General features: G+C 43.6%; 1 protein-coding gene across 1 annotated transcript in view; it reads right to left on the bottom strand.

Moving 5' to 3' along the window:
• zmat4a (zinc finger, matrin-type 4a) overlaps window positions 1–12484 on the bottom strand; it is a 165815-nt gene that overhangs the window by 96579 nt on the left and 56752 nt on the right. Inside the window, exon 3 of the mRNA XM_046346910.1 lies at window positions 2735–2824. Within this exon, the coding sequence (XP_046202866.1) occupies window positions 2735–2824 (90 nt within the window). The remainder of the gene's footprint in view (window positions 1–2734; window positions 2825–12484) is intronic.

The following is a 12484-nucleotide window of genomic DNA, read 5'->3' as shown; positions in this document are numbered from 1 at the left end:
TGAACTAAACTGGATGACACAGACCAGCAACCTCTCTTCCCATGAAATGAGCTATAATCGGTGGACCAGTGCAGTTTTTCTGGTCTGGTGTGTTGCTCAGTGACACTACTGTATCCAGTACCATGGACACTGAGCATGAGGACACAACAGTAAACAACCGCTGTTGGGAAGTGACCAATGATATAGCTTAGAGTACAGAGAATACACTTACTCTAGAGGACGGCGACCCATAATAGACAACAGTATTGGAGCTTTGATCTTAAAAGCAGATGAAAAGGTAAAATAGGGCCTTAGAGAAAATAAATAATTGCCTCAGCTACCTCCAGCAGCCTATTCCCTAGTTGCCATTTTTTGGAAGCTGTTTATTTTTTGCTGTCTGTTCATGTAGGGAAATGAATAAATACTAATCCCCCTATCAAGGACTGCATGCACGCTGCAATGGGTAATACAGTAATACATTTTACTGGTCTGGCAGTTATATTTTCAAATATAACTCGGGTGTTATGATATTTATGTGAACGCGTAGTCATCAATGTGAGCTGGCCATGTGAGAAATCCAAGGGCAACGTTATTGCTATTTTTCACAGAATATAGGACATGTTTTTACCTTGAGCATTGGAGTTGGACCATCAAGGAAGGCATCTCAACTAGTTGAATTTCCATGTAAATGGTCAATAAAGTTATTGTATCGTAAAGTATAGTGTCGTAGCTATATAGGACTCAAAGTCAAAGTGGGATAACTAATAGAACGTCTGCCATCAAGTTACAATGCCACGTTGGCATTGGTATAAAGGGTCGGGAGACAGACGCAGGAATGCGTAATAGGTTTTTACATTTCTTTACCCAAATTACAGCGTGCCGTGTACAGGCACGGGATGAAGACCAAACAAACACGTATACAAAACACAGGGTTGAGACCCCAAAAAGGAGCGAGGAGTACCTCAAATAAATACACAATCGCACAATGATTATCACACGGGATGAGACCCATAATCATCTGCACAATACACGTGGCACGAAAGCCAAAACAACACAGCACAGGTACTCACACGACCAACGGACATTGGAACAATAATCGACAGGACAATGGTGAACAAAGGGCACACTTATACAACAAATGATCAAATGGGAATAGGGACCAGGTGTGTGTAATGACAGTTTCAGAGGGAACGGTGACATACAATTACAAATGGTTTCAAAAAGCATCTGTAAGGAATGGTAGTGATCACTCTCTGTGAACATGGAAGACACATGAAACCAACAACACAATGTCCAGATCAAACAATCCCCCTAGCGGTTTCTAATTTAGCCTCTAAACCCAGGTTTGCAGGCTGGCTTCTGTACAGTGTCTTCCTGTGATGAGGACTAATCAACAGCTCTGAGGTAAGAGGGGGATAAGAGAGGAGCAGGGCAGGCAGAGTGAGAGGAGGAGGATAGAGAGAGGGGGGGAAGACAGGGTGAGAGAAAGAGGGCGCAAGAGAGAGGAGGAGGTGAGACAGACAGAGCGACGGAGGGAGAGAAGGGGTGAGAGAGGGTCCCGTGTGGCTCACTTGGTAAAGCATGGCACATGCAACGGCAGGGTTGTGGGTTCAATTGCCAAGGGGGAATGTATGCACTCATTGCTGCAAATTGCTGTGGATAAGAGTATCTGCTAAATGACACAAATGTAGAGAGGGGAGGGATAGAGCTCTCTCCCCAGACAAGTCCTTATCAGATCGAGAGGAGGAGATCTTCTTTACTGATAGCTGGGACTAATCACAGCTGAGTTCTGAGTCTGAGGCTACTCTCCTGACTGATCTACTCACTCGAACTGAGACACGCAATATGGCTCTGTTCCTCACTGATCTACACAATCCCAATCTGACACTACGGCGACGGTTCTACTTTCACTGCCACTGTCTCCCCACAACACCAATGAATCTCAACTCCAAAAGCCAAGCATACACACATTGATATGATAATATTATAGAAACCCTTTTCTCACAGAAGAAGGATGTAACTGTGAATGTGCAGAACGCTGATAAAACACAAATGCTGCAGGTTTTTATCCTAATGCAAAACAGAATGCCCACCTGCAAATAGCTTTACGACTGTTTGTCTCGGTCTCTTCTTCTTTGCTCAGTGATTCCAGCATAGATAGAAGCATAGATGCTAGCTAGCACAAACCCACACAACCACCACCCATTTCCCCTGTACTCTCTCTCAGGCAAGAAGGAAGAGCTTCAGCACACGCCAAACACGTATTGACCGGGGGCTGACAGCAGAACATAATTGCAACTGTCAAAAATGGCATGTACTCTGATTTACATGGGAGAGGTGATGTACCTTCCTTTCTCTCAATGTGCTCTTTTCACTTGACGGAAAGCTACTCTGCTTCCTCTGGCATCCTGGACCTGCGGCTTTCAGTTCATTTTTCACTTCCACCACATTGGTTCAGTTCAGCCAACCAGACATGTGTTGCTACTTATATATTCACTATTCTGACAGGAGGCAAGAGGGTCAACACATAGTGGTAGGAATCAATAACAGGAGGGTCCATTAAGAGCAAAAGTTGACGACTCCTGTGACTGTGAGTGAGTGCAGCCAGAGATGAGACAAGACGAGTTTGTATCTATAGGGCCATGCCATTTGCAAAAACGTTGCACACAAAAAATAATCCTACGGTACCATTGTAGAAGTGTGAACACATACAGTGAGATGTATCATGTACAGTAGTAGTGGCTGCTGTACTCACATTGTCTGTTCTGAGTTTCTTTGCTGGGCAGCCTCCATCCACGGGATGTAGCATGTAATACAGCCGCACTTTATTGGCATGTTTCCGACTCTAGAAGGAAAAAAGGGGAGGAGAAAAGACTAATATTAGAAACAGCATGAAAATACCAATATTTAATATTTTTCTTTATCCCCCCCCCAAAGGTTTAAATTGTGGAATGAATTGCTGATACATTTTCTAATTATTGTTATGCCATTGAACATCTCCCAGAGTGCCATATTGGGCATGTGGGAAGTGAATGGTGAGATCGCATTATGAAAAAAATGATACTGCAGACGGTTGCTTCTTGTCTGACACTGGGGCTGTGTCCCAAAGGGCACATAGTGTACTAATTTTGACGAGACTGGTAAAAAAAATGGTGCCATTTGGGACGCAGCCCCTTTCAAACACTAGATCAAATTAATAATTACTTCAGCTTCCATTAAAGGTGCAAGAGGCCCTCATCACATCACTAACTCATCTATCCCTCGGCTTGGAAAGCAGACAGACAGACAGAGCTGCTTTTGGGCTGGGGTAGGGATGGAGGGATAGAAGGAGGACAAAAGAGAGTTAGGACAAGAGGGAGCTGCCAGCTCTTAAAAATTAAAGAAGGGGTCAAAGATGGGGGTGAGGAGCACCAGTGAAGTGTTCAAAACCATTCATTTCATCTCGAAAAGAGGGGAATAGAGTTACGAGGCGTGGTGCCAATGGACGAGCACTCATGCCGTGCGACAGACAGACAGACAGACAGACAGACAGACAGACAGACAGACAGACAGACAGACAGACAGACAGACAGACAGACAGACAGACAGACAGACAGACAGACAGACAGACAGACAGACAGACAGACAGACAGACAGACAGACAGACAGACAGACAGACAGACAGACGGCTCCCAGGTTGTCCTCACACAGGCAACATCCCAAATTGCATCCTATTCCCTATGTAGTGCAATACTTTCGACCAGGGCCCAAGGCTCTAGTCCACAGTTGTGCAATATAGGGATTAGGGTGCCATTCGGGACTGAGTCACAGACCCATATTGTCAGCTCAGATGGGGGAGATTGATCCCAAGAAATCTATTTGTCTTTTCTGCCTTTCTTATTTCTGCCTGGGCTGTGGCACCATGAGCGTATTGCACTGTGAAAAGGGCTCTATCTGAGAAAGAAAAGATCTGGTATTATATTAGTGGCAGAGGGAAGTTTAGTGCGGCTCAAACAGACAACAATAAGGGAATGAAACAATCATGCAGGAGCTCTCACTCATCCAATCTCTCAGTAAGTGTGCTCTCAAAGCATTCCTTGGATAGTCTTTCTATTTATATTATGAGGGTGACACCAGGGGAATGGCTACAGAGGGGCGGCAGGTAGCCTAGTGGTTAGAGCGCTGGGCCAGTAAGGTAAAAATCAGTCGTTCTGCACCTGAACAAGGCAGTTAACCAACTGTTCCCCGGTAGCCCGTCATTGTAAATTAGCATTTGTTCCTAACTGACTTGCAGAGTTAAATAAAAAAATACATTCAACAGCTAAATGCATCAGGTGCACATTAAGAATGTTACAAATAATCCCCTCACGTCAATCTTTATTCAAAAGCCAATCGAATATCAATAGAACATTCAGGTAACTTGCACCGTCCCACCTGCCACAGCAAACACTGCCCGTTTTCAATTACAGCAGCTACTGTGGGTCTCTCTACTCTGGAACACATAGTGTACATCTATAGTGTATTGCCAGGAAACCCCATAACACTCAACAACTTCAAACATAGACTCTGCCCTGTCCAATGAGCCAGACGTCTTAAAGAATTCCACAGTTACCAAAGCACCCTAACAATGTTACCAAAGATGGTTGAGTATTAAGTTAGGTAGAAACGGCTTCTTCAATCGAAATCCCTGATCACGCCCGTAGGCGATGTCATTGCGACGTTAGCTAGCTAAACTCATGCGGAGGAACACGGCATTAGGTCTAAAGGACGTGTCGCGCGAACTGCACATATGCAGGTCATCAAAACAAAAGGCACTTGTTTTTGACGAAAATGAAAACTTGCACACACACACACACACACACACACACACACACACACACACACACACACACACACACACACACACACACACACACACACACACACACACACACACACACACACACACACACACACACACACACACACACACACACACACAAAAACACATTTCAGTAAAAGAAAATATCATGTTTACGATTATTGTCAATCTCATAGCACATGATGTTGGGGTTTGGTGTTGAAATTATAACCCAGTAGTTAGTTCTCTTTCATAGGAGAGATGTGGCAGAGCTGTACAATACCAAAGTAGAGTGCATTCAACTGAATACATGCATTTTCTGTACAAAATGTATTGCCCTATTCACACATTTTAAAACATTGATAACATGGACCATCACACTATTGAATTTGATATTTTAGGGCCATGGGCATATCTGAAACAAATCTGTAAAAATTATATGATGAAGCTTTTGAATCTGGCCTTAGAAATAACACAAATATATGTAAAATCAGGTAATGCCAAATGTAAGTCTGTTTTCAAGTGATTGAAATGCATTATGCAGGCATTGGAAAATTCAGGAAAGCAGAAAGAAAATCATCAGGCAATCATTGTGATTTTCATCTTAGAACAGAATACTTGTTCCTGAGAGTCTAAGCTTGGGATAAGTCTAGTCTACACCTGTTGTTTTTCGAATCATGTGACAAATTCAATTTGATTTGATTTAAATTGAGAAGCTCAATTCATTTCCCCAATCATTCTATGCAGAAGTCCCATATATGTTCCTGGGAGACTTAGCTTTCATTTGTGGGGTCATAATAGCTAATAGCCTAAACCGTTCACACCCAAGAGACAAATTCACAGGAAGAAAACAAACGGTCAATGTTGTCTTTATTGATAACTTTGACACTTTTTGGAAAGAAAAAATATTCTACAAAGGAGATGGAATTCACCCAAACTATCTTGGGGCTTATCCATTGCAAGGCCATTTTAAGGATGCTCTGAGAGACTGACTGGTATAGAACCTGCACTCTACCCAGGTTATCCCAACCACCATCACACATCAAACTGTTTCTGATGTTAAAATCTGCATTATCCCCGTCTTAATTTCAATAGTATTTAAACAGCCACAGAGTAGATGCAGCCGCAAGCCAATCAGGGCAAGCTTTGATAACTTAATTTATATTCCTATGAAATCTCCTGACTTACTTAAATGATCAAGTTTATAATGACCTGGTTAGGATAAATATGGACACCCCTGCTGTTTTTACGTCTCATAAAGGGCTGGGTTTGTTACATTTAAATGTGCGAAGTATTGACGTCAAAGATGGACTTTATCGATATGTGCATGCATGACACAAACACAGACATTTTTGTTTTATCAGAGACTTGATTAAATTATTCGATCATGGATAAGGACATTCACATTGCTAATTACAACATTTTTAGATGTAACGGGCAGAGAAAAGGGGGCGATGTACAGTACCAGTCAAAAGTTTGGACAAAACTACTCAGTCAAGGGTTTTTCCTTATTTTTAATATGTCCTACATTGTAGAATAATTGTGAAGACATCAAACTATGAAATAACACATATGGAATCATGCATATAGTAACCAAAAAAGTGTCATACAAATGAAAATACATTTTATATTTCAGATTCTTCAAAGTAGCCACCCTTTACCTTGATGACACTCTTGGCATTCTCTCAACCAGCTTTAGGAGAAAGGCTAGGGATTTTTATATTGATAAATGTGTTTGTATTGTTTGATTATTTATGGTGTATATAATATTAGCTATTTATTACATTTTCTGTTTTAAATTGTGTATAATTTTATCTTCTGTATTGTTCCCAGGGCACATTTGCAAATGAGACCTTGGTCTTAATGTGTTTTTCCGTGGTTAAAAAAAAAAGAGTCAAACAGCCTGCCCGCCCATTGCGAGGTGTCCACAAGGTCCTAAAGCACACCAAAGCCATGTTTTTACAGCCTATAATTTCACAATTCTTCGAGAATCAAAAGGTTCGGTGCTGGAACAAAAAACATTCAGGGCTGCAGCTCCAGAAGCTCACCATTAATGACACAGATAGGTGCCACTCTCCTATGTTGCATCCATCTGAATCCATCTGAGTTTCTCTGCTCTGAGGCAATACACACACTGTGCTGCTGGCAATGTGAACGTCTACTAACTACAGCATTGGAACACAGCCTACATACAACCAACCCAATGGCAAGAGAGGACCTAAAGGCACTGAAAAAACCAACACCCCTAGGGAACCTGAAAGACCTCAGTGTGTCAGTTGGTTTATTATGTCTGTATCCCAAATGGTACCCTACTTACTATTTAGTGCACGACTAGTAGACAGTATATACTACTACACCACTAGTAGTGCACATCGTAGGGAAAGGGGTGCCATTTGGCACACAAACCTTAACTGGGGATAGGAGCCTGTGGAAACTTAGAAGAAAGTAGTACAGTTGTGAAGGATGTGTGAGAAGCAACCAACCACCAGTGTAAGAGAGTAACATCTTCTCATGGAGAATCTGCTCCACTACTGATGGCATTGGTGATGATATCTCCATGGGGAGTCTAAAACGCCAAAGGCCATGCAGAGAGGTACTGTATCTCCTTGGCAGTTCTGTATTGTATATAGGATAGTGGTATATAAGGTATGACCAATAGGATAGTAGTATATGCTGTATGACCTATAGGGTAGTAGTATATACTGTATGGCCAATAGGAAAGCAGTATATACTGTATGACCAATAGGATAGTAGTAAATACTGTATGACCAACAGAGCTTGCCTTTACTTTCCTCTCAATTGCAAGCATCCTCTGCTACTGATATAAATAAACTGGCAGTGTCACATCTGCTTCTGCCACGCCCTCTAGTGCTCATCCTGTGCCTCCTTGACCTGCCACCACTCCCCCAGTGCACTCTCCCTCTCCCTCTCTGTGTGTGTGTGTGTGATTGTGTGGTCGGAGACAGGTGTGCTGGAGTCAGAGCAGATCCCCACTAGCTGAAAACTGTTCCATAATCAAGACAAATACTCAGTCCTGTCAATTCCACGCTGCCAGATCATAATCTCCGCTTAGTCAGTCCATGTTTCTAGCCGTTTGTTCCTGTTGTCCTGTTGTGACTATTTTCCCTTGCCTGGTGCTGTTTCCCTCTCCGCTACAGTTCTGCCCACTCTGACTCTGGTACCTGTCTCCAGTACAACTTCTCGTCAGTCCTGCTACTCTGTCCTGGATTCCCCACTCTACGCTCCCTTGGATTCCCCTCTGGACCTGCTTACCCTGTCCCAACACCTCTCGCTCCAGCCTCAGCCTCCGCACCTGGTTTCCGGCAACCTGCCCGGGCTCAATCCCACCCCCCTCTGCTCTTGGGTTCACCTGTTCCACTCCGTGTGACAGGCAGTAGCAGGAAGGAAGTCTCTGGTGCCTTTGTTTTTACAAAGCTGGCACTAAATGCACGGTTGACAAAATCAGGACGGAGGAAAAATCCATATTGCATTACCACCACATCAGTGAGCTGATCAGAGAAGCTACGATCTCTGTGCCCTGGGGGAGGAGGGGAGAGAGGGGGAGAGACCTCTGGATTTAATCTACTCCCTGCCCAATAGCCTCGGGATTTAATCTACTCCCTGCCCAATGGCCCATCGGCAGATTCCCCAGCCGTGCCACCCTCTGGTCCAGTCATTATGTCTGCCCACTACAGGCAGGCTCTGTCACAAATGGTAAATATGGCTATTAGTGCACCACTTGTAGACAGTATATACTACCACACCACTAGTAGTGCACTTTATAGGGAAAGGGGTGTCATTTGGGATGCAAACTTTAACTGGGGAAACTTAGAAGAAAGTAGTACAGTTGTGAAGGATGCGTGAGAAGCAACCAACCACCAGTGTAAGAGAGTAACATCTGCTCATGGAGAATCATCTCCACTACTGATGGCATTGGTGATGATATCTCCATGGGGCGTCTAAAACGCCAAAGGCCATGCAGAGAGGTACTGTATCTCCTTGGCAGTTTTGTATTGTATATAGGATAGTAGTATATAAGGTATGACCAATAGGATAGTAGTATATACTGTATGGCCAATAGGATGGTAGTATATACTGTATGGCCAATAGGATAGTAGTATATACTGTATGACCAATAGGATAGTAGTATACACTGTATGACCAATAGAGCCTGCCTTACTTTCCTCTCGATTGCGAGCGGCCTCTGCTACTGATATAAATAAACTGGCAGTAACAGGAAGGAAGTCTCTGGTGCCTTTGTTTTTACAAAGCTGGCACTAAATGCACGGTTGACAAAATCAGGACGGAGGAAAAATCCATATTGCATTACCACCACATCAGTGAGCTGATCAGAGAAGCTCTACGATCTCTGTGCCCTGGGGGAGGAGGGGAGAGAGGGGGAGAGACCTCTGGATTTAATCTACTCCCTGCCCAATGGTCCCTCGGCAGATTCTCCAGCCGTGCCACCCTCTGGTCCGGTCCTTATGTCTGGCCCACTATAGGCAGGCTCTGTCCCAAATGGTATATAGTGCACTACTTGGGCTCAGGTCAAGAGTTGTCCACTATATAGGGAATAGGCTGACAGTTAGGATGCAGACACAAAGACAAGGGGGCAAGACTTCTCAAGTAAAGAGGAGGAAAAATAAAACAGTATCATGATGCTAAAGGATAGTTGTGTTTCTGTTGATGTACGTCCTGTCTGAAGTGTTTAGAGTAGAGGTAAACTATGCATTTCCTTTGCCTCCTCTTTATCAATTGTAGAAATGTGTTAAAACCAATTGAGAAAATGTAAATCAAACTAAATGAGTTTTCAAACGGTTTGCGCAGGTTGACGTTTATTGGGATAAGTCTTGTCCTGGATGCAGGACTGAGCGATTTCTGCTCGACTGGCCAGCTGCAAAGTCAAAATTGGCTATATTGTAAAAATGTTTGAAAACCAAAATTTGCTTTTGATCTTAAATTAAGGTTCGGCATTAGAGCTAGCAGTGTGGTTAATGTCTGATTTAAGGTTAGGGTTAAGTTTAAAATAATATTTTATGACTTTGTGGCTGTGCCAGCAAGTGACCTCTCTGCAAAGCTACCTCCAGAACAAGATTCATAAGAAAAACACTTACCTGCACTGTTTGCATGACTGACCGTTGCATTCCTATATTGTGCTACAAGTCAATACTGCTTGATCACTCACAGACAGAATGTGACCTGTTAGCAACATCTGCAGTCATCATAATGAACTGCTTGCTAATATGACTGTTAGTGTTACGTAACATCATGTCGTGGCAGACTGGTCGACCTACCTCTTGGGAACTAATTGGAGCCATTAAAATGAGCCAACCCTTAAGTATGTTCTGATTTGGACTGGACAAGTTGGCCTGCTGGGTAATGGAGCAGGCTAGCAGCCCTTGAGGAGGCCTCATTACGTAAAGAAGTCAGTCAGACAAACCAGGCCTGACACAGATTAGGTCAGGTAAACTCCAGAGAGAGACACTAGGATGGGGAAGGGGGAAGGGGCTGAGTGGCTGTCACTGGGCTTTTGGTGTTCTTCAAATCAAATCAAATCAAATTTTAATTGTCACATACACGTGTTCAGCAGATCTTATTGCTGGTGAAGCGAAATTCATGTGTTTCTAGCTCCAACAGTGCAGTAATATCTAACAATTCACAACAATACACACAATACACACAACCTAAAAATAAAATAATCCAATTAAGAAATATTTAAATATTAGGATGAGCAATGTCGGAGTGGCAGAGACTAAAATACAATCGAGTAGAATTCAGTATATACACAGGAGGGGAGTAAGCAAAAATATGTAAACATCAGAGTGACTAGTGTTCCACTATTAAAGTGGCCAGTGATGTCAAGTCTATGAATAATGGGCAGAAGCCTCTAAGGTGCAGGGTTATGTAACCGGGTGGGAGTTGCCTAGTGATGGCTAATAGTCTGATGGCCTTGAGATAGAAGCTGTTTTTCAGTCTCTCGGTCCCAGCTTTGATGCACCTGTACTGACCTCGCCTTCTGGATGATAGCGGGGTGAACAGGCAGTGGCTCGGGTGGTTATCGTCCTTGATTATCTTTTTGGCCTTCCTGTGACATCGGGTGATGTAGGTGTCCTGGAGGGCAGGTAGTTTGTCCCCGGTGATGCATTGGGCAGACCGCACCACCCTCTGGGGTGCCCTGCGGTTGCGGGCGGTGCAGTTGCCGTACCAGGCGGTGATACAGCCGGCAGGATGCTCTCAATTGTGTATCTGTAAAAGTTTGTGAGGGTTGTAAGGTGCCAAGCCAAATTTATTCAGCCTCCACCACACTGTCTGTGCATGAGGCCCATTTCAACTTGTCAGTGATGTGTATACCAAGGAACTTGAAGCTTTCCACCTGCTCCACTGCGCTCCCATCGATGTGGATAGAGGTGTGCTCCCTCTGTTGTTTCCTGAAATCCACGATCAGCTCCTTTGTTTTGTCGACATTGAGTGTGAGGATATTTTCCTGGCACCACACTCCCAGGGCCCTCCTCTTGGTAGGCTGTCTCGTAATTGTTGGTAATCAGACCTACTACTGTTGTGTCGTCTGCAAACTTGGTGATTGAGTTGGAGGCGTGCATGGCCACGCAGTCATGGGTGAAAAGGGAGTACAGGACAGGGCTGAGCACACACCCTTGTGGGGCCCCAGTGTTGAGGATCAGCGAAGTGGAGGTGTTGTTTCCTAACTTCACCACCTGGGGGCGGCCCATCAGGAAGTCCAGGACCCAGTTGCACAGGGTGTCATTCAGACCCAGGGCCCCAAGTTTAATGATGAACTTGGAGGGTACTATGGTGTTGAATGCTGAGCTATAGTCAATGAACAGCAGTCTGACTTACAGTTGAAGTCGGAAGTTTGCATACACTTAGGTTGGCGTCATTAAGACTCGTTTTCAACCACACATTTCTTATAAACAAACTGTAGTTTTGGCAAGTCGGTTAGGACATCTACTTCATGCATTTTTCCAACAATTGTTTACAGACAGATTATTTCACTTATAATTCACTGTATAACAATCCCAGTGGGTCAGACGTTTACATACACTAAGTTCACTATGCCTTTAAACAGCTTGGAAAATTCCAGAAAATTATGTCATGGCTTTAGAAGCTTCTGATAGGCTAATTGACATCATTTGAGTCAATTGGAGGTGTACCTGTGGATGTATTTCAAGGTCTACCTTCAAATGCAGTGCCTCTTTGCTTGACATCATGGGGAAATCAAAGGAAAACTTCAGAATAAAAATGGTAGACCTTCACAAGTCTGGTTCATCCTTGGGAGAAATTTCCAAACGCCTGAAGATACCACATTCATCTGTACAAACAATAGTACGCAATTATAAACACCACGGGACCATTCAGCCGTCATACTGCTCAGGAAGGAGACGCGTTCTGTCTCCTAGAGATGAACGCACTTTGGTGCGAAAAGGGCAATCAATCCCAGAACAACAGCACAGTAAAACAACCTTGTGAAGATGCTGGAGGAAACAGGTACAAAAGTATCTATATCCACAGTAAAACAAGTCCTATATCGACATAACCTGAAAGGCCACTCAGCAAGAAAGAAGCCACTGCTCCAAAACCTCCATAAAAAAGCCAGATTACAGCTTGCAACTGCACATGGGGACAAATATTGTACTTTTTGGAGAAATGTCCTCTGGTCTGATGAAACAA

Source organism: Oncorhynchus gorbuscha, linkage group LG04 (genome assembly GCF_021184085.1).
Source record: "Oncorhynchus gorbuscha isolate QuinsamMale2020 ecotype Even-year linkage group LG04, OgorEven_v1.0, whole genome shotgun sequence".
Lineage (NCBI taxonomy): Eukaryota > Metazoa > Chordata > Actinopteri > Salmoniformes > Salmonidae > Oncorhynchus > Oncorhynchus gorbuscha.
Note: the sequence above shows the minus strand (reverse complement) of the source record. Positions and strands in the feature narration are given on the sequence as shown.